This window comes from Lepisma saccharinum, chromosome 11, assembly GCF_977018435.1.
Source record: "Lepisma saccharinum chromosome 11, izLepSacc3.1, whole genome shotgun sequence".
Taxonomy (NCBI): domain Eukaryota; kingdom Metazoa; phylum Arthropoda; class Insecta; order Zygentoma; family Lepismatidae; genus Lepisma; species Lepisma saccharinum.
In genome coordinates, this window is record NC_139239.1 from 64,114,226 (window position 1) to 64,136,395 (window position 22,170).

At 35.9% G+C, this 22,170-nt stretch overlaps 1 protein-coding gene across 1 annotated transcript in view; it reads right to left on the reverse strand.

Annotated features, from left to right (window-relative positions):
* Cad87A (cadherin 87A) overlaps positions 1-22,170 on the reverse strand; it is an 811,032-nt gene that overhangs the window by 2,582 nt on the left and 786,280 nt on the right. The window contains exons 27-37 of the mRNA XM_083131271.1: positions 21,647-21,844; positions 18,192-18,363; positions 17,103-17,305; positions 16,526-16,649; positions 15,323-15,612; positions 14,400-14,575; positions 11,690-11,825; positions 8,280-8,404; positions 7,475-7,576; positions 5,932-6,052; positions 2,209-2,397 (exon numbers count right to left, since the gene is read on the reverse strand). Of these exons, the coding sequence (XP_082987397.1) occupies positions 2,209-2,397; positions 5,932-6,052; positions 7,475-7,576; positions 8,280-8,404; positions 11,690-11,825; positions 14,400-14,575; positions 15,323-15,612; positions 16,526-16,649; positions 17,103-17,305; positions 18,192-18,363; positions 21,647-21,844 (1,836 nt within the window). The remainder of the gene's footprint in view (positions 1-2,208; positions 2,398-5,931; positions 6,053-7,474; positions 7,577-8,279; positions 8,405-11,689; positions 11,826-14,399; positions 14,576-15,322; positions 15,613-16,525; positions 16,650-17,102; positions 17,306-18,191; positions 18,364-21,646; positions 21,845-22,170) is intronic.

Sequence of the window (22,170 nt, forward strand, 5' to 3'; positions counted from 1 at the left end):
AGTACATCCACTCCCCCACCCCCAAAAAAGAAAAACAAAAACAGAAAGCTGGAGTATGGATGACCTTCTACAGAAGAGCCTCACACACAGCTGCACAGAAGACGATATCCACGATGAAATAGCATGCATAACTGAAATTGGACTAAGCAACGGTTACACAGAGTGCCAGCTATCCATGTAGTGCACAAAAGCAGAAGCCCAGCTTACACCCCCACGAGACAGAGATAACCCAAACCAAAATCACAAACCCAAATGGATCACTTTCCCATACCACCCCACCACATCAGGCAAATTATCCAAGGCCCTCAAACCCTTCACATCCGACTGGCACACAAACCTGTATCCCAAATTGGGAAGAGCTCTACCCAAGCTTGCATCCCCTGGTGTCTACAAGGCCACGTGCCAATGTCACGACAGCTACATCGACAGAACAATCTGCACGGTTCAAGAATGGATCGATGACCACATAAAAGATACCAAAAAAAGACAAACCAAGATCAGGCCTTTCACAACACCTCCACACCACAAACCACACTATTTCCTGTCCTGCGAAAAATCACAGACCACAAAAAGAAAAGATGCAGTGCACCCCCTCCATCCACATGAAGAACAGGAACTACACCACACCAAGCAACACAACGCAGCAGATGGCCCAGTGCCTCAAGCACCATCTATCAATGTCACCCGACAACGGAAAGCAGAAAGCACAAGTCAGGAAACACACGCCAGTGCCACCAAACAGGAGAAAATGCAACTACCACCCCCAGGAACTAACAAAGAAGTGATGCGCTACCATTTCTGCTTAAGATGGCGTACCCTTATTGAATGAAGGCAGTGAGCCTTCGAAATTGATCGGAAATAACTATCCAATTGTGCAATGTGGAAACGCGGAATTTCACATAGGCAATACTTAAACTGCGTTTACCGCATCCATCATGAAATCATAGCTGATTTTCAAAAATAAGAGGAATGTTCGAAAAATAGTACTCTGATGCAGGTCAAAAATCCAATGCAGCCTTTACCAGGCATTCTGTTTTGGTTAAAAATTCTCAACAACTACAATGGACCATTAGAAAATTTATGCTCAGGTGGGATAAAAAAAGTCAATGAAAATATGCAAATAAAGGACTTCACCAATGCCAAGGTGGTCTAGTCAGTAGACGTCTGACTGCCACACTGCTCTGGGGTCCACCCACCCCTAAATCAATGGGTACCTCGGGGCAACCCTGAGGAGTAAAGGTGGCCAGAGCATGGTGCTCATCACATCACATCTAAAGTGGCTGAGATTGAGAGTGTGTGTGGAGCCCTACCTCACGGCAATTTCCATCCACAATTTGTACCAAAAATATGCTTTGGCAAAGTGCTCGAAGTGGAAATTCCTAGCTGGGAGATGCTTGGGCAAGTTTCATCATGGTGGTGTTATTATTTATTATGATAAAGTTACAATTAAAGCCATACAGTATTTTATTTAAACAATATTAATATAAATAATGCAAACCATGGAGGCAATGCAGTAGGTGGGAGGATGCTTTATTCAAATTTTCTTAGTGGGGAATAGTATCCCTCCACAAACGCCCCCCCCCCCCAGTTCGAGTATTGCTTGACAACAATGCTAGAAGTGAAAATTGTTATGTCAGGGGGTGTTAGGTTAAAGCATGCTTATATGGTGACATTGTTAACAGGTGGAGGGATGCTTTTATGCATGGTGGGCAAACATTGCAATACCAACGAACTCTACCACCAGATGAAATATTAGATACCATCACCCCATGCCAGCCTCCATGGTGGAGTGGTTAGCACAGTTTGCTATGATGACAGGGGTCCCAGGTTCGAATCCCAGCCTGGGCCTGGGTGTTTTTTGTGCGTCCCTTTACCAATTCATCATCTTCGCGATTAGCCAAAAATGGCAGAAATGCAAAATAAAATAAATCAAATCAATCAACCTTTCACCCCATATCATGTCTCTAATGCTTCCACCTGAAAATCAACTGCTGTTGCTTGGTATTCAATGGATTCTCGGTTTAATCTCTATCAGAAAAAATATTGGTTTAAATTCCACTAAACCTTTGCTATATGAAAACTGATCAGACTAATAATTTCTCTCGACCTATTGTCACCTTTTCGCACACAAGCTTCACTGTGTGCATTAATAGGTGTTTAGGAAACCAGAGAATTGACCCAATAAGACATTTTATTCATAGTACTTACACCTCTAGGAGTGTCCCGCAATGTGCTATGTGCACTATGAGGATGACTCAACCTAGGATCCGACAGTCCTCGTTCTAATGTCGCATAGTCGCTTGATTCACCCACTTCCTCTCCAAGATTCATTACTAACCCATTAGAACCTCTCCTCGGATGCTGTATTGTTGCATATGTGTTGCTTTGTGCATCAATCTAGAGAAAAGATAGTTTTTATTGATTTCAAATAATGTCCTTGAAAAAATAATCCAAATTAGTCAAAATTGTTCATTAATTAATAATGCCACCATTTTTTTTTTATTAACACTTACAGTGCTGACCTCTAAGTTGCTTTCCGTCCCAAGAATGCTGACCATTTTCACTACTTTTTAAAAAGTCATATCTCAAAAACTAAAAATGTAAAATATATGTATGATACACTGTTGAAAAGTTTGATTCTTCCTCTTTATTTTGATATATGATATGTTACATTATAACCACATGGCTACTTTGGGCGTTTCATCATAAATGATATGAAATGTACTAAAAATAAAAAATTGACAAGATATATGACATGCAGTAGCAGCGATTGGGTCCCAAAATTGGGGAGGGGGAGGGGGACAAGGTGCCAAAACTAGGGGGCAAAGACAGTATATTTCCCTTTGTAGATAAGATTTAGCATAGTGCGGGGGCAAAAGTGGCAAAAATTGGAGGGGCAACTGCCCTCCCTCACCCCCCCCCCCTAATTGCCGGCACTGTAGAAAAGGGAAGCAAGCATATCGCTATCAGACAATGATGCGAACAGAACCGTTATGAGCATTTGCCCACCATCTAGTAGCAGTATGAGGAAGTACGACGTCCAAACATTACTCAGGATTGCTAACTCCGTAAATGTATGGCAAATGACCGTTGAAATAAATTTTGAATTCAACTCCATACATATACGTGATCCGCACACTAGAGAAGTTCGGGAACTCCGTATATATACATGATTAGCACTCTAAGTGTTAAGCAGGTATGTAACTATTAACCCTTAAACAGAGCTCTATTTTTCTATTTTTGGACCAAACAGCATTGTTAATTGTAGTATGAGAGTTCTGGAACATACTGTGACTCATAGATAAATGTTTTGATTGCTACATGAGCCTTGAATTATGTCATTAGTAATTAGTGAACACTAATTTGAGTCTGGCCATATTGGTGGGAGGGAGAAGAAATCCTAGATAAAATGCACACCTTTTTTGTAATTCTTTTTCATGGATTTTCAGAACAATCATTGCCATTCTTCAATTTTGATTAGAAACAAGTTAACAATGTCATGTTTTCTTAGGCGTTGATTGTCAGCAGATTGGAGAGAGATAATGCGACAGGAGGCTGCTGACAACAAAAGAAGTTCACATAAAGTTGAACTTTTGTCCCTTGTTTGAGGTCACAGACCTATGAGGCATGTTGCTGCCAATATTTTCAGAGAAAAAAATAATAATGTAGAAGCCATGATTTTTTTGGTGGGAAATTGTCCCCTCCCCCAGATATACCCAGAATCAAATTAAACATTACTATTTACTAGTAGGATGCCTCAAGGCTCATGTAGCACCTGAGTCACAGAAAAAAAAAGTAACTACTGAAATATGTAAAATGTGAAATTGATAGGAGTGTCATATTTGGATAATTCATCAAAATTTTGAGTTTCTATTAGAGCTGAGCAAAGACTGATGCTCATGCCCATGAGCTAAAACCAGTAGCAGAGGCATGGGACGTATTGGTAACTGATTCTACTGTTTTAATCTTTCTTCCAAGTGATATTACCGAAACTCCAAATGAACTTCCTCAACAGCCTGTAATAACACATATTACTCAGAAAACATTTGGAAATACGAAGAGAAGTTTCCAAGCTGATTGGTATAAGTATTTTAAATGGTTGGAATACAGCGTTCAAGCTGATTCAGCCTTTTGATTCCTATGTAGATTCACAAAAATTGGCTTTAATAACTGGAAACGAGCTCTGGATAAAGGTTCTGGTTTTCGAAAACATGACAACAGTCAACGTCCCATAAAGCTGCTCAGATATCGTGGGAGTCCTACATTAAAATGAAAGAACAAGGTAAGGAAGTGTCAGTTTGTAGTCTAGTAAGCAAGCGCATGTGTCTCAAGTACAAAAACTTAAATTCTCATAATTTATTCTTCAATGCTGTTTTCATTTTCTCATTCGTTAGATGCACGTGTTTATCTATGTTTGTCACTAAATCAACCAACATGGAGCGTTCGCATTTCCATCGTCCTAAAAACGCTTCCTACTTTGACCATAATTTTAACACTGTGCTAGAAACAGTCTTCTGTTTGTGCCAAAATGATCAAATTAAACTTTTAACAAAAATAAGAAAAAATATTAAATAAATTTGATTAAAATAGTTATTCCAGAATTCTATTTACTAATAGACTAGATGAGTTTGGTAAATTAAATCATTTTTGAATGTTACCAGTTGAAAATAATTATTCCCATCATTGTCTTGATTAGACACAAGACATGTCTTGTAAAAGCAGGTAGCTTTTCTTTAACTGATGAAAGCATATTTCGTTTTATTTTTACATATTCCTCTTTTTTTTTTAAAAGAAAAAACAGGAAATTTATGTGCCGTATATTTAACACTAATAAAAATTGCATTAAAATATTTGTAATAATTGCATTATAGGAATGAATTTAAGCCATGAACAAGAACAAGAATGCTCCAGTACAGCACAACGATGATGGGGGGAGCACCTCCATAAACGTTGCTCCAACTTGAAAAATTCCGAGGTCATGTCCACCGAACCAGAGCCCACCTAAAAATATATTATCCACCCTTAAGCCCACCCTAAGAAAAATTTCTGGCGGCACCACTGACCAGTAGTATTGGAAAGTATAAGTTAGAATGTATTTGCAGTACGGGCATTTTGATTTTTCACAGGATCCACAAAAATGCTATACTATACTTTTACAATGTAATTATTCTAGAAATTATGCAAATTTCGAAGTTTCCACTTATTTTGCACCACTATTGAGTGAAAAATTGGATTTTGTGATTACAGAACATATAGTTTTAATAGGCTGAGTGAATACCACTTTGAACCAATACCGATACTCTTACCAATTCTCACTGATACCGATGCTTCAAAACTGTAACATTTAAAAGTTGTTCAAAATGTTAGTGGGTGAGTATTCCGCTACAATTATAAGCATCAATTTACCAGTGTTTTGCTTTAAAATACTAAAAAATTACATTGGAATATTAAAATACACATAATACTGGTGCAAAATCAATAGAAACTTTCAATTTTGCGTAACTTTCAGGCATTTTTTTCAGACCCCTCAAACGATGAAAATGCCAAAGAAGTATCAGCAAGTATTAATAAATAAAATCCAACCAAAATCTTTCGATACTGCCGTAATTTTTATATTCTGATGTAATTCTTGAATAAAGTGAAATTCTTGGTACATAGATGCATGTTACTGAAGTGGAAAACTTACATACCAATGTTTATCAATAATATGGACAACTTTTAATTGAAAATTAGGTTAAAGTGAAGTAAATCTGTCAGTGAGAAATGTAACATGCACATAAACAAGAGAACCCCAGTGAACAAAAGTGTAACAACCAGATCATTATTTTTGTGACAAAATAATTTCTGATTCTCATTCAGAAAATCTACCTATTACAAAATCTGAAATAGAACATCACATTGCTTCTACATGTTTTCTACATTAATGAATACCTGCGAAAAGTCCCCGCTCCCGTGGCGACTGTGCTCCTCTCCAGGCAACGTGAGTCCCGACTGATCGGGCTCGCTGAACACTTGCATTGTCAGCTCTTGCTCTTCATACAGTTTTAATTTTCTGAAAAGAAAATCAGATATTATTACATTGGGTTTATTGAAATATCATGTACAGAACAAAATGTAGATCTTGTAAAGTGATTATGTTACATGGAAATTGTCTCTTGTCATCAATTTTTTTCTTCATCTGCTTTATTTATTTAGTGTTTCATTGCAAGCAGCTGATTGCATCACCTACACTTCCTTAGAGTTGAAAATTGATTGATTGATTTGTTGTTTTAAGTTCACTTTCTGCACAGTATGGCAAATCGGGACTGGACCTACAGTTTTTAAAGTGGGATCTGAACCACTGTGTGCCTCCACCAGGTATTGAACCACAGACCCCTTGAATTACAAGGCGACGACGCTACCACAGCGCCATCGCGGAGGCCCTTAGAGTTGAAAATTCGATGGCAGTGCAGTAATATGGATTTCCTTCTGCTTTTAGATAAATCATTACAAAATATTTAAATCAATGTCATTTTTAACTTGCTGTTGGGTGCATACTAAAAAGTATAGTATATAGCTACTCCAATTGGAAATGACAAATACAGCATGATTAAAAAAGATGGACTCAATTTCATATGGCTATATTTCCAGAACTGTGCATCGTATGTAAATGAAGTACATAATATTTGAAAGAGGAGCTCCTAAAAGTTTTAAATACCACCGCTAGAGTGCTCACCTAGTGCACAGGCATGCAGCAGTGTCAGTGTGATCGAGAATGCTCAGTAGTGTACATAAATCAGTCATCAAGTTCTTTATATAATTTACTTAAATTCAAGTTTAAAAGCTTGTTTTAATTGTCTGTATAATATATAATGAGTAATTTCTCACACATTACAGCTAAAATATGAAAAAAATATGAGAAAAGTTGGTTTACTGGCAATACACTACTGTTCAGAAATAAACACAGCCATGTTTATTTCAATTTGCAAGTTTTTTCACAACTAAAAATATTCTAATGTTTAATGCCTGCAGTTAACATACAGGGTGTGTCCAAAGTCAGGAACCGTAGTGTTATTCACTTCAGCTCACATTGTCTGTATGATATGCTCAATATGTTAACCATCTTCAACAAGGCACATGTTCAGACGATCCTCCCAGTTCTTCAGAACACTGAGGATTGTGGCAGGTGGTATTTGTGTTATCCTCCCTTGCAGATGGTGAAGGTCGTGAATCTGGGAGGAATAAACCATTACCTTCAGGTGACCCCATAGCTAGTAATCCATTGGTGTGAGGTCAGGGGACCCGACCTCACGGGCCACTCAATGGGACCTTGCCGACCTATCCACCTCCCTGGAAACTAGTAACACACACAAGTCCTATAGTTCCTGACTTTTGACTCACCCTGTTCTTCTATGCAATTCAACAACTTAGTTTTAATAAGTAATATCCTTCTCCCACAACTACTAGCCAATAAAATTGCTTTGAAGCTGCTTACTGCTCAATCCACAATGGATTTTCTGTTGTGTTCAGCTCTTCTAAAATTTCTTTCTTAATCAATGCTTCTTTTCTACGTAGATCGGATGGAGCAGGTATAACCCTGGAACAGAGAAACAGAATTAGTATTTTATTCCATGACCACTTCTATTATCCAAATGTTTGAGTAATTTTAAAGCATGCATGCAGTGTGAACTATTCCTTTGGACTGATTGCTCCATATTTACTTTAAGTGCATTGAAAAGCTATTAATTAATTAAAATTCCTACATAATAGTAAGTGTTCTTCATACCCTTTGTCTCTGAAATGATGCATGCAATGATTCCGAGTTCTATGACAAAGAGTACAGATAAAATTGAATGAAACCTCTGTAGAAGAATGATTGGCACAGCACAATATGACACCAGGGGTCTCTGGTTCAAATTCCAACCTCGGCATGGGGATTCTTTGCGAGTGTCTTTTCACAATTTCTTCCTATCATCACGGCAATTAGCCAAAAGTGGAAGAAAAGCAAAGTAAAATAAACTAACTCAATCAAAATCCAAAGAAATTAGCATCTTACAAGAACTAAAGGAGAGGACAAGGACAAAATTAACAAACAGAACTCGCTTTTTAAATAAGAATTAATTTTTGAGACACACATAATTTAGCCAAGTGGCCAGACAATATAGGAGATCACGAGATTGCTTCATTTCATTTATGAGATTTTTGGTGTTTTCTTGTAAGATTTAGCTGCAGTGTAGTGGAAAATAAAAATCACTAGGATTGATATTGGCACAATTCCCATTATTTGTTAGAATACTCACCAGTGTCGCAGGCAGCAACAGACTACAAGGAAGGTGATGAATCCAACAAAGAGCACGATAAGAAGAGCGATGAGAGCTGCCAACGCAGGATCAAAGGCTTCTTCCTTTACACTCACAAATGCAGGCTGAAACAGAGAACAAAAATTTTACACCTTCTTGCAAATAAAGAATTTCACTCTCCACTAAAAGCTACAGCATGACATTATGTAGAACATAAATTCTAGGCTGTTTGGGGAATATGTAATTTTACAGTTGATAGTTTTTGTTTATTCTTTTAATAGCAAACATCACAGATGTGATATGTACTTATAATATTTTCTATTATTGATTCAGTGTGACTTAGATGAAAGCAACAGAAAATTGCTGTTTGTGACTTATGGCCGTTTCCCCAAAAACCTTAGAATTATGGGTTTATGTATATTATTATATATATTTTTATTATACACTTTATAGCCAAAAGTCACCGGATGCCAAAGTGAATGTGCGAGTAGTGTCATGGTCTGGGGCTGTTTTTCCTGGTTTGAACTCAGGCCATTAGTTTTGGTCAATGGCAACATGAACTGTGGTGTTTATGAGGACATTTTAGACAATAGCATGCTGCCCACACTGTGGCAACAGTTTATCAGCATGATAATACCCCTGTCCATAAAGCAGGGTCCATTGCAGGTTTGAGGACGATCAGGTGGATGTGCTTAGCTGGCCTGCTCAAAGCCCATAGAATATCTTTGGGACCCACTCGACCGAAAGCCACCCATTCACGAGGCTACAGGGTTAATGGAAAAAAAATCCACCAACAATATACCAGAGCTTAGTGGAAAGCCTGCCCAGAAGAGTAACTGCTGTAATTAGAGCAAAGGGAGGTCCAACATCTTATTGGATAGCTGGCTGGTGTCTTTGGAATGAACAGCACTGGGTGTCCGGTGACTTTTGCCTATATAGTGTGTATATACAGGGTGTCATTTTAATGGTGCCCACGGACTACAGAAACGTACAGAGGACATCAAAACAAACAACTTTTCTCAGTAACATTTTTCTGGTTGGTGCATCATTTCGGTGCTACAGTAGTTCAAAAAAGCCTGTTTTGCCACCTGAATGCTGGGAACCACACACAACATTTGATTGCATTTGAAGCATCATTTCCTGTCATGAAGCGATGCATGCCAGGGTTGTCAGGAACACACATATTCTGTGAGCTATAATCAGCCACATTATGTACCGCAAAACAAATCGAGGGAACACGTTCTGTAACCCAACAGGAAGTGAACAAACTATACGAAAAATGTTAGAAAAAAAAAAGAATTAAATTGGAAGTGGTAATATCGAATTTTGTCTCAGCTTACATATCAAATATTTACAAATCTCGTTGCCAAGTTGACATCTACAATTTAGTCTATCTACTTCGTCCTTCTGATACGCGTTGTCTGTGACACTGAACAGTTGACAAAATAGAAATGAAAGAACTCAAAATTCCAAAGGTAAGTAACGCGTAATGTAATGAATATTCACGGCATTATGTGGCAAGGGGCAAAAATGATTGAAAATAAAGGAATATTAGTAGCAGTAAAACAATCTCTCCGACAACTGTGTTTATCTACGCACTGGATACACATGTAATAGTTTGCAACTGTGAATATGGCAGTATATTCACTGCTGATTCATGATTAGGTTGTTACTGTGGTTGTACGTGTTTCAGTCATAATGTACCAATGTGAACTTCATCAACACCACAATACCATAATGCATATATCAGGACAAATGGGTATACAAACCTGTAGATATCAACCTTTCAACGAGATTTGCAAATGTTGGACATGTAGATGGGCGTAAACAGCCAGATGTAAACTGTAAGTTCAATAAAATTTGTTGTTGATGATGATGATATTTGGACATGTAGGCTAAGAGACAAAATCCGATATTGCCATTTCGAATACCTTGTTTTTCTACCATTCTTCGCATCCTGGGTTCACTCTTGCCCCGGGATGACTGTTGGTATTCTGGTTGGTAGGTTGTTTCCCTAGATGTTCGGTCTACTAGATGCGATCATATCTTCGTTTTACAGATCATAATGTGGTTGGTAGTCTGTAATTTATCCCAAAATTTGTGTGTCCCTTGCAACACTGCCGTGCACTATTTCGCCGCAGGGAATGACGTCACAGATGTGATCAAATGTTGTCTGTGTGTGTGGTTGCCAGCATTCAGGTGGCAAAACGGGTTATCTTGAACGACTGTAGTGCCAGAGCTATGCACCAACGAGAAAAATGTTACTGTGAAAAGTTGTTTGTTTTGATGTCCTCTGTACGTTTCCGTGGTCCGTGGGTGCCATTAAAATGACACCCTGTATATATACAGTGCTGTGTTTTGGACGATACGCTGTACTGGCACCTTTTTACAGGTGATCATTTACGATCATACCACAAAATATTTAGAGTAGGTCTAATGATGAACACTTGAACAAACCAACTTAAAGAGTTATGGCACAAACCTCCACACTTTACAGACTAAGTGAAGAAAAATATTCAGAAGTGCTGCCATTTTGCATCACATCTACTACAACATGATTAATCTAGCACAAATGTGTGTTTATTTTCAGAGTGCTCATTCCCAATATCTTTTATAATTGTAAATATATAATATTGTGAAAACAGAGGATAGTACTAAAGTAAATCATTCCTTTTAAGTTTCATATTTTACCATTCGTACTCTACAGTACCTGGTCATTAGTACTCATACACCAGGCCTGAGGTGGGTTCGTAATCACCAGGGAACGGATTTACATGTAGTATAAATGTGCTAAATATGTATATGTAAACATAGTTTATGTAATCTTTGGATCAGAGGGGAAGCTAAGCTTCAATGTTGAATATGTGTTTTATTAGGTTTCTTATTTGGTAATTATATGTTGCTTTTCTGTCTCTAGGTGGAGGCACATAGTGGTTCGGATCCCACTTTAAACTGTAGGTCCAGTCTGGATTAGCCTTACTGTACATAAAGTGGACTTAAAACACCAAATCAGTCCAATCCAATTTTCTGTCTCTAATTCCAATGATGTTTATGAATTAGAGACAGTACAATTATTTGATTCGTACAGGTGAATATGGGGACACACAAATTCATTTTTCCCCCCTAAAGATGTTTATCAGCTGCATGTTATGTACTTATTAAGTATCTTTTAACTAAAGCTGTATCGGTGTTGTTTTACGTGACATTTCTGCAAAACAGTTTGTAAACATGACCTTTAACTAACTCAAGAAAACACTGGTGCATTCAGGGGATTGTTTTTAATAGTTTTATGCCCTACTACCTTTTGAATACTCATAATAATAATGTACCATGAAGTGATAAAAGAAACCATAATCTCCTTGCACACACGTGAAATTTCTGATATGCTGCCAGAAGAAACTGCAACTTACCACTACATTTTCAATGGCAAAGCCAGCATAATAATCCTTTAGAAAATCATACTTGGCATCAATAACTTTTAGAACTTCGGGAATTGAGGCAATTGTTTGTGTTGGTCCATCAACAACATGGAGATACATGTCGCACCTGAAAAATAAAAAAAATAAGACATCATTAGATGTAATAAATAATCAAAGAGCACAAGAACATATTAAGGGGTTGTAGAAATCAGGTGTAAAGGGTGATCCTAGTTTGTTTCTTATATGTACAAACAGGAACAAACATGCTAGAGAATCAAATTGTGCCACTAGTTACAATAGAAGTAAAAAAAAGAAATTACTTGAAAAGTAAAATTAACGAAATTGAAACAAACAGCAAAAATAAAAATATCAGAGATTTATATAAAGGTATAAATGAATTTAGAAAGGGGTGGCAACCTAAAATAATTTTTTGGCTGACCCAAGCAATATTTCAAATACATGGAAGAACTACTTTAATGACCTGTTTAATGTTCATGTAGGAGATAAGTCTGATGTAAATGAAGTACACACAGCAGAACCTTTAGTTCCAGAACCTAACTTGACTGAATTTAAAGATGTTATTAAAAGGCTAAAGAATAACAAAGCACCTGGCATTGATTTAATACCAGCTGAGTTAATTAAATATGGTAGGAATTCATTAATATGTCAAATTAATAAATTAATTTGTTTAATATGGAATAAAGAAGATATCCCTCAACAGTGGAAAGAATCCATAATTGTTCCTGTGTTTAAGAAAGGTGGTAAAATGAACTGCAATAATTACCGTGGAATTTCTCTACTCTCAACAACATATAAAATATTATCTAACATTTTTTTTAGCAAGACTAACCCCATATGCTAATGAAATTATAGGTGATTATCAATGTGGATTTAAACGGAACAGATCAACTACAGATCAAATTTTTCACATCAGACAGACACTTGAAAAAAAGTGGGAATATAATCAAAATGTCCATCAGCTATTCATTGATTTTAAAAAAGCATATGATTCAGTCAAAAGAGATAAATTATATACATAATATATTAGTCGAGTTTGGAATACCTAAGAAGCTTGCTAATATGATAAAAGTATGCACCAGTGAAACAGAAAGTAAAATTCGTGTGGATATTAATATGACTGACAAATTTACAATTCATGATGGGTTAAAACAAGGAGATGCATTATCTCCATTGCTTATTAATTTTGCCTTAGAATACGCTGTTAGGAAGGTAAAAGAAACTAACGAAGGACTAAAATGAAACTGTGTGACTCGGCTGTTAGAATATGCAGATGATGTAGACTTACTGGGGGATGATGTAAATACAATTAAGAATAATGCTAAAATATTTTTCAAAGCAGCTAAAGAGATAGGTTTGGAAGTTAGCAAAGAGAAAACTAAATATATGCTTACAGGCTGAAACCAAGTGTTAGGTAATAATCAAAATCTAATTATTGATAACAACTCGTTTGAACCAGTTTCCAAATTCAAGTACTTAGGAGTAATACTAACAAATTAAAATGATATTAAAGAGGAAATAAAAAGCAGGCTTAATTCAGTAATAGCATGTTAATTTTCTCTTCATAAACTTTTGTCTTCTCGTTAAATATCTAAGATACTAAAAGTTAAAATATACAAAACAGTAATTTTGCCTGTAATATTATATGGATGCAAAACTTTGTCCCTTAAATACGAAGCAACTAGTACTCACTTTATCCGCGAAACTGTTCTTTTCTTCTTCGTTCTATAAAGTGAGTACTAGTTTCTCCGTATGTATATAATACTGCATCTCTCTTTTCCCAATCATGAATTGGTCCCTTACATTGAAAGAGGAACATAAATTTAGAGTATTTGAAAATAAGATCCTTAGGAAAATATTTGGGCCTAAAAGGGATGAGGAGACAGGTGAGTGGAGAAGATTACATAATTTGTATTCATGTCCAAATATTATTAGAATGATTAAATCAAGACGACTTAGGTGGGCAGGCCATGTGGCACAAATGGGAGAGGAAAAAAGAGTTTACAGGATTCTTGTTGGGAAACCTGATGGTAAGAGACCTGTAAGAAGGCCAAGACAAAGATGGAGGGATAATGTTGAGATGGACCTAAAGGAAATTGGTAGGGATGGAAAAGAGTATATAGATCTTCCTCAGGATAGGGACAGATGGAAGGTCTGTGTTGCTGCAGCCACGAACCTTTGGGTTCAAGAAGGCTCGAGAGAGAGTTAGTTAGTTACAATAGTAGATGACAATACAGTACTACCAAAAAGATTTGATGGCAAATGAAGAAAGCATTAGCTTCTCCCTGATAACACAGAACTGCAACATTATTGTTAATTTCACTATATGAATAATGCAAACTTCATTGATTTTCACATTTGTTAACAATTACTGTAGCAGGTTTTCATCAGTAGCAGCTGATATACGAGTATGTAAGTCACCTCATTCATAAAATTGGTGGTAACTTTAATGATTCAGTATTTACTTGTATAGTTGAGTGCATAATTTTGTCATACTGTTATTTTTTTAATATTCAGGTATAATTCATGCACACAAGTTTTGTAAATTTCTAAAGATAAGGTGAATGAGCCTCTAATGACAAGTCTGTCACTTTATATCTGTATTGCCCAAACTTTAATGTCAATTCATCCCTATTATTTAGCATTTTCAAAATTTCATGTTCTCTACTTTTGACTCACTTACCAGTCATGGTGTATGTGACCACCAGAATCCACGTGGTATCTGATATCATCAATCACAACCAAACTTTTGGTTACGTTGGAAAGCTCTGCAATTATTTCTTCCTTCTCCTGGTTAACTTCTTCTGGAGGTCGGGACAGAATGACCCTAATAAGCTGCTCTGGTTCATAGATCCATATCTGCAAGCAAGTAAATTCATTAGTCAGAATACAATGTTTTTCTAATGTCTTCAAATTTCGATTGATATACATTCTTGCACATACTACTAACATTATCATGTGTGTAATTTTGTGGAACTTGGAGGTGCCCATAAGGGAGATGATGCTCCATCATTTTTTTTTGGGGGGGGGGGATATTTCTCCTTAAAATAATGTAAAATTCAACATGTATATGTTTTTCTAAAATTATGTAAAAAACAGTTTAAACCTTGGCACCAGGCTGTAATGTGCAACGAGGCTGTGAGTTGGCTCCAAGTCACTTCTGCTACTAGGTGCGCCATATTTAATTCATTAGATGAAGAAAAGGAAGAATTTAGGAGGGGTGGGGCAGATCAAGTAAAGTGTTCAGTAAAGCTAAAAAAACAACTTTCAATAATAAGATATAGATATGCCATCGTAATGAAAGACTCTACGGGGATTATGACATGATCGGGGGGGGGGGGGGGGTTAATTAACCTTGGGGGAATGGGCACCCCTGGAAATTTAACCTCCATTCTGAGTAGAAAAACAAACAAAAAGGTAACATTCCTATAAACATCTACAGAGCATTTTTCAGTCACTGGTGCCACCTGTCGAAGTTAGTGGTTTCCATAACAGAAATATCACACATGATTTGATGGGAGTTGCCATCTGGCCGGTCGCCGACAGGTCGCACAAGTGATGGAAAAATGCACTGTACATCTATTATGAAAGTTGAGTAATACTTACATGAACTTTTGTTCGAACTTCTCTCTCGGGGTAAGCCTTTTCTCTGGCAATGACATCCAACACGAAGCGGTCCTGATTGTATTCAGCCATATAATTTGCTGTGACTACTTTGCCATCACTAGTGATATTAAAAGGTGATGGTATAATTGAACCTGATGAGTAATTTGAACCATATTTGTAAAGGTTGGATGCTAGGATGTAAAAGGCCACTGTCCCGTTGTCTCCCTCATCTGGGTCGATAGCTTCCAACTTAACAATAAACTCATTCAAGTTTGCCATTGCATTCACACCTGGAAAATGAACACAATCATAACAAATGAGAACATAAACTGAAATGTTTACATTAGATATAACTTTCGACACAGAGGAAATGCAATAAATAACTTCTCTCATAAATTAGGTAATGGTCCAAAATAGTATAGTAATGAAATATTACTATACTATGCAGACATTTTGTGAAGTACTTCAGCTGAAGAAAATATTTCTTGATCTGGCAATGGAACTAGGTTTTGTATTACATTAATACCCAATGAACAATATTTGATAGAATGAACCAAAAAATAGTTATTGTGCACTTTTTTTTTTATTTAATTACCCTAATTTTACATTCCTAGAGTTTGCATTTTCTGACTTATACATTTTATAATACTTTTAGGGTTTGAATGAAATAAAATATTGTAAAAATTTCCCAAATTATACATTTTCCTGCTCTATAGTTTCTTAACCATAGCCCCTGAAAAGCATATGATTGAGAGGCTCCATTGCATTTGCATAATATTGTGAATATAAATACATTTAAATAATATGTGCAACAATAGATTTAGCAATTTATATACTATGAATTAGGGATGTGATTGACTAATTGGTAAATTGTGCTAATTGTTGAATTTACCATACCCATAGTTTCTGAAATAATAGCATTTGTGTGCAAAAATTCTGCAATTCATAGGCACAGTACGAGAGAAATTTCAAATTGTACAGTTCCTTTTTCTAAGTGAAATGCTTCTCAGTTTCTTCATAAAATATTTCTCAATTTTTATATTAAATTAACACTCTTAGATTTATTGGTATTGCTAAATTTATCAATGCTGGTACCTTTCTACTAATAAAAACCCAGATACATCTAATTAACAATAGTGCCACTAAAGTAAATTATGTGTGACAAAAAAGCAAATACCCTTAATGCTAAACTTTTCTTCATACCTGCATAATAATTTTTACGTTCAAATTTGGGAGCATTGTCATTTTCATCTAGAACAGCCACGTGAACATGCGCAATGGAGGGGTCTGCTTCAAGCTCTTCAGTTGGGAAATACTCCTTTTGTGCCTGAAAGAACAGAGATACAGAATTATTTAAACAATGAGGAGCGAACATTCCTTAACTTTGTAATTCCAAATTCAGGAGTGAATCAGGATCATACAATACTTTACAAATTAAAACAAAAATGTTTAAATTCCTTATTTGCTTCAGTTTGCATTAAATTTGACAATCTTTTATTAACTGGCTGTTAACATAACATGATATGAATCCAAGTGCACATAGACACAAACTTCTAATTATGTGTTGTCTTATCATCTATTTATTTTATCTGTACATCATTCATTCTCCATGTAATAATGAACCAAGAGGTAGAAACGTGATATCAAATAGTCATAAAAGAAACGCAGACAACATTTAATTGCAACTTAAATCAAATATTCAAGCACAGAATTGTGATGCAGTACTTGTTTACATGATACTTTATGACTAACAATTCTGAAGCAAGAATGCAAAACGTACCTTCAGTATGTTGTAGTCGGGGTTATTAGAGGCTTTTATGTACAGATCATAGTCGTCTCTCTTCTCTCTGTCAAAAGTGTTGTTTGTAAAAATCACTCCTTCAGTCTTGTCGGTATAAAATCCACGTTCCTCATTCCCTCTTATGATGTAATAGTAAACTCTAGCATGCTTTCCTTCATCACGGTCTATGGCTTGAACTCTTCCTGCAAAAGCAAATGCTCACATGTACATTTTCATTTTCATTCAGCTATTCTTTGGATATTAGAATGACATAAGTTAGCACATTTTCTGTAATGAAAAATATTGATAAATGCAAGGGGAAAACGGGGTGGGGACCAACAACAAAATAAATATTGCACAAGATTACATGAACTAATATTAGTGTGTTTTTCATAATGAAATTTGCAACACTGTGCATAAAGTGAAACCCAATTTTGTGGTTTTCAGGGGACCAAGATGTAAAAAACTTAAAATGCAGAAAATGTAAAATGTGGGAAAATTTTATAACTTATGCTCTATTGGCACCACGAGGACTGAATGTACCTAGGTATAATACAGGAAAATATAAAATCCAGGAACAGGAAATCGATATTTCACTGTATTTATGCTCAAAGTCTCGTGACAAGGCTATACCATTTCTGGGATCTAAAGAGGTGTCTCACTTATCAGACACTTCTCAAACACCTTCTTGGTCAAGCCCTGCCCCTCGACTTGTGATGTCACAAAAATAGCAGTGTATTAATGCTAAGAGCCCTAAATCTAACACACCTAACCTAACAATAAAAGTATTTTAGCCTGAGATCAGAAGATGATGGGTGGGGCTTGACCAAGAAATGTGGTTGAGAACCATGCCATGCCGTCAGTTATATGCTCCACAAATAGAACTAGTTTTCAAAATATAATTTGTGACTTTGGAATACATTGTGCTCTATTATATTATCATTTTTACTATACTTGTAGTTTACCACAAAATTACACAGATGTAATTTTCTTTCTGCAGTTATTTTCTAAATAGCCTCAAATAATTTAATAAAAATATTTTATAATTGTGGGTTTAAAATAATGTAAAGTATAATACACAAAACATACCTATTGGTACATCTTTCACTCCATTTTCCACCACTTTAAATGTGTAAGGCAAAGTATCTTCATCTATTGGAAATTCAGGTTTATTGTCATCTGTGTCCACTAAGAGAACGGTTAGGAACCTCAGCGTTTCATAGAAAATTGGCGAACCATGGTCTTGTGCAACTAGGACGAGCTGAAAATAACAAAAAAAAAAGTTCATGTTTCAGGGAATGTAATATGCAGGAGCAAATTAATACACTGAAAAGAAGTTCTTAAAGAATTAGAAGAAAGTTAATAATAGTAACTAAAGATATCACAAACCTTTAGACATGAGATTCTACTTGAAGTGCTTTAATATTTCTATGACTAAGGCTTTAGTGTTTCTGTGTAGTTCTTAACAAAAAAATGGAAAAATTAAATCCAAATACAAATAAATGGATGTGTTACATATAAAAAGAACACAAATGTTCACCTAAGTAAGTTTAAGTCTCAAAACTTGTTACAGTTAATGCACATTTGTGCTTTTGTAAGAAAAAGTAATGAGAACCAATTGGAAATTACCTCCTTTTGCTATACATTGTATGTTTCTACACTTTAGGCTGTTTTGTAGATGTTCAAGAATTATAGTTGGAAGAACAAAAGGGCAAGTAAATCCTCGGAAGTATCTATGACACTTGTTAAGTTTGCAATATTTGCTTAGAAATTATTGGTGACATTTGAATTTTAAAAAAAAATCAATATTAATAATCGTTGGTATAACAAACCAGGCAATTTCTAAAAGGATATTATGACTCGTTTTACTTACATTTTTCACTTTGCTCTTACAAAAACAAAATACTACATAAGCACGCAGTGCCCATAAAAAAAGCATGATCGCAATCATTACACTTATCACAAACAAATGTGACTTAACTACAACCTCCATTATCTCAGTGCAGCGCTCTGAGGCTGAGACTATCATTTTTGTTTGAATGTCTTATTTAAGCTATAAAACACAGATTTATTTTCATATTCTAATATATCACTTAAGGGTGGACGATTAGACTCAAACATTCCGTTTGATGTAAACATTGAATTTAAAAATGGCATTCTTATAACATTATAGATTCTACCAACTTTATGGTAAATATATGATTTGCTGCAATTATACATTGAATTTTCTTTCAATTTCGCATGAGCACACCTATGTCAGGCTGAAACTTAAAGTAGTTAACTTAATTTTGTTCTCCCTTACTAGTAACATGCCATATCATCAGAGCTAGGAATTTTAGGTGCTGCACCTTACATTTTTTTGTGTTAAAATGGGTAAAAAGGTGACCCATTCCCAAAATAAGCACTTACTGAACTCTTCTCATGGTGTTTCGCTTGCACCTTTTTCACAATCTCAGAAACTTTTGCACCTTTTCGCCCTTTTTGCATCTTTATCATTTTTTTTAATACAACTTGCGCGCTATTTAACCCCACTCACATTCGAGGCACGGCTTCTTGGCATGCGATTCTTGTTTACCGCACAACAATGAATCTGCTTTCTTCAGTTCTTGGACGTTAATGTAGTAATCGTGCGGACTTTAAACAGTGCCAACAATGACACGTTACAATTGCTAGAAGTTGTGCTCTTTTTGTCCTATGCTGTATTGCTTACAAATTGTTGTAGGAAAGCTGTTTTGTTTTCGTTTCCTTCTCCCGTCTCAACGAACAAGGTAACTGCAGTCTGTGATCGACTGATCGATGCATCGGATTTGCTTGTTCACCATGCCAAAACATAAAGTAAATGTTGGGAAACTGTAGGACATTGTTAAACAGTTTAGCGGTGATGGCATTCAGAGTGATGGATCTGTTCTGAGGTGTGATGTGTGTGATATTTCTATTGCTGTTGATGACAAACACCAATGCACTCGGGTTGTGCAGCATCTACAAAGTGGGAAGCACGTCAGGAATAAAGAATTACGAGATGGTAAAGGTGGGAAGCGACAGCAATTCTTTGGTGAGGTGCTTGCATCTTCGAGTTCCAGAAATAAAAATGAATTTTTCATTGAGACAGCAAGGACATATATCGTGTGGAATACCTCTTTCGAAACTTAACAATCATATTTGCAAAAATATACTGGGAAGTCAGTTCCAGATGCGAGCACCCTAAGGAAATCTTACCTTCAACCTCTTTATGAAGCTAAAATCTCGCAGATCAGGCAAGTAGAAGCTGACCATCCAGTCTATTTCATACCAACTTAGATGAAACCACAGATAGGCAAAACAGGTACATTTTGAAGATTTTAGTAGCACCTCTCAATGGACATCAAGTGAAACCCATGCTTTTAGAAACTTATTTTCTCGGCAAAACAGATAATGCAAGTGTAATGCAAAGTTTCAATGATGCATGTTTTGTATTGTGGCCAGAGGGTGTAAAATATGATAGTGTGTGGTTAGTTCTTACACACCAAGCATCTTACATGTTAGCTGCATTTTCTAATCTGAAGAATATGTATCCTAACTTAAAACATGTGACCTGTATTGTTCATGCTTTGCATCGAGTTTGTGAAGTTCCTAAAGATGAATATACATATATATGTAACGAATTTGTTTCTAGCATTAAGAAAATACTGAAAAAGGCCCCTTCTAGAATGCAGAAGTACGTAGAAATTACGAAACTTCCACTAGCACCATTCTCCCATCCTCACTAGATGGGGTACATGGTTAAAATCTGGGGGTACATGGTTAAAAGCTGCAGTGTTTATTTGCAATCATTTCCATACAATATCAAAATTTTTAGATGCTTTGCCTGGTGATTCCTCAGCTGTAGAAAAAGCCAAAAAAACTTGCACTTAAACAGGAATTGCAAGATGAACTCTATATTGTACATGGCTTCTCTTTCCTTACTACTGCAATCACAAAACTGGAGGAGCGGTGTCCTGAGAAAGATGCACAGTGGGCTGTTTTGATGGATGTGCAACGAGAGCTGCAAGGGGTCGGGAAAGAGAAGTTAGAACAAAGTTTAGCCAAAAACCCTGATGTTCAAGATGTCGCAACCAACAAGGATGTGGATTACCGGTTGAAAATAAAATACGTACCACTTGTGTCTGTTGACGTTGAACGTTCTTTTTCAACTTACAAGTATTTGCTTAGTGACCGCAGATGTAGCCTCACTCAGAAGAACATAGAAATTTTGAATGTAATCTATTTTAACAGTTTTCTAGATGACTAATTCTAAACAAGTAAGAACTAGCATGTTTTTCTTTATGCCGCTTTCTAATGTATCAGAGAATTTTCTTTGCTTAGTTATATTAAACGATTCAAAACCAGAGAATATTCTGTGTTTATCCAGACAAGTTGAATCATATATGTATGCACTGCTCACAATAAATTTTACATCTGAATATAAGCACCTATTTTAGCACCTTTTTTGTACAAAAATTGGCACCTTTTTTGCACCTTTATTGACAAATGTTTGCACCTAAAATTCCTAGCTCTGCATATCATACCTCATATTTTGCCTGAACTTCTCTGTCGAGTATAATTTTTGTTCGAAGTTCCCCAGTTTCTGCGTTTATAATAAATTCATCTGTTTCCTGTTGGTTTTGATTGGAAAGTTTCAAGTGATATGTAATTCTTCCATTGTCACCTGGGTCTTTGTCCTGAGCCTTCACAGTCATCACCAAATAATTTGCCAGTCCTGCATTCTAAAATATTGAAAGATATTAACAACAGTTATTAAAAAATTATATATATGCATGTTTTTAATGTGAATAGCCAAAGAAAAACAGCTTGAAAATACACACACTAACTTATTTCCCTCGTAGTTAATACTTATTACAATAAAGGGTTGCAAGAAGAGGATTCGACTCTGTGCTATGAATGTGGATGATCTATGCTTTAAGATTAGAATATTTTACCACATTACCATTATCAACATATCATACATATAAAAAGAAAGATAAATGCCTGTTCCCAACATCAATATGTTACAAGAACCAAATGAAAATCTTAAAAGCCCAATAAAAATTGT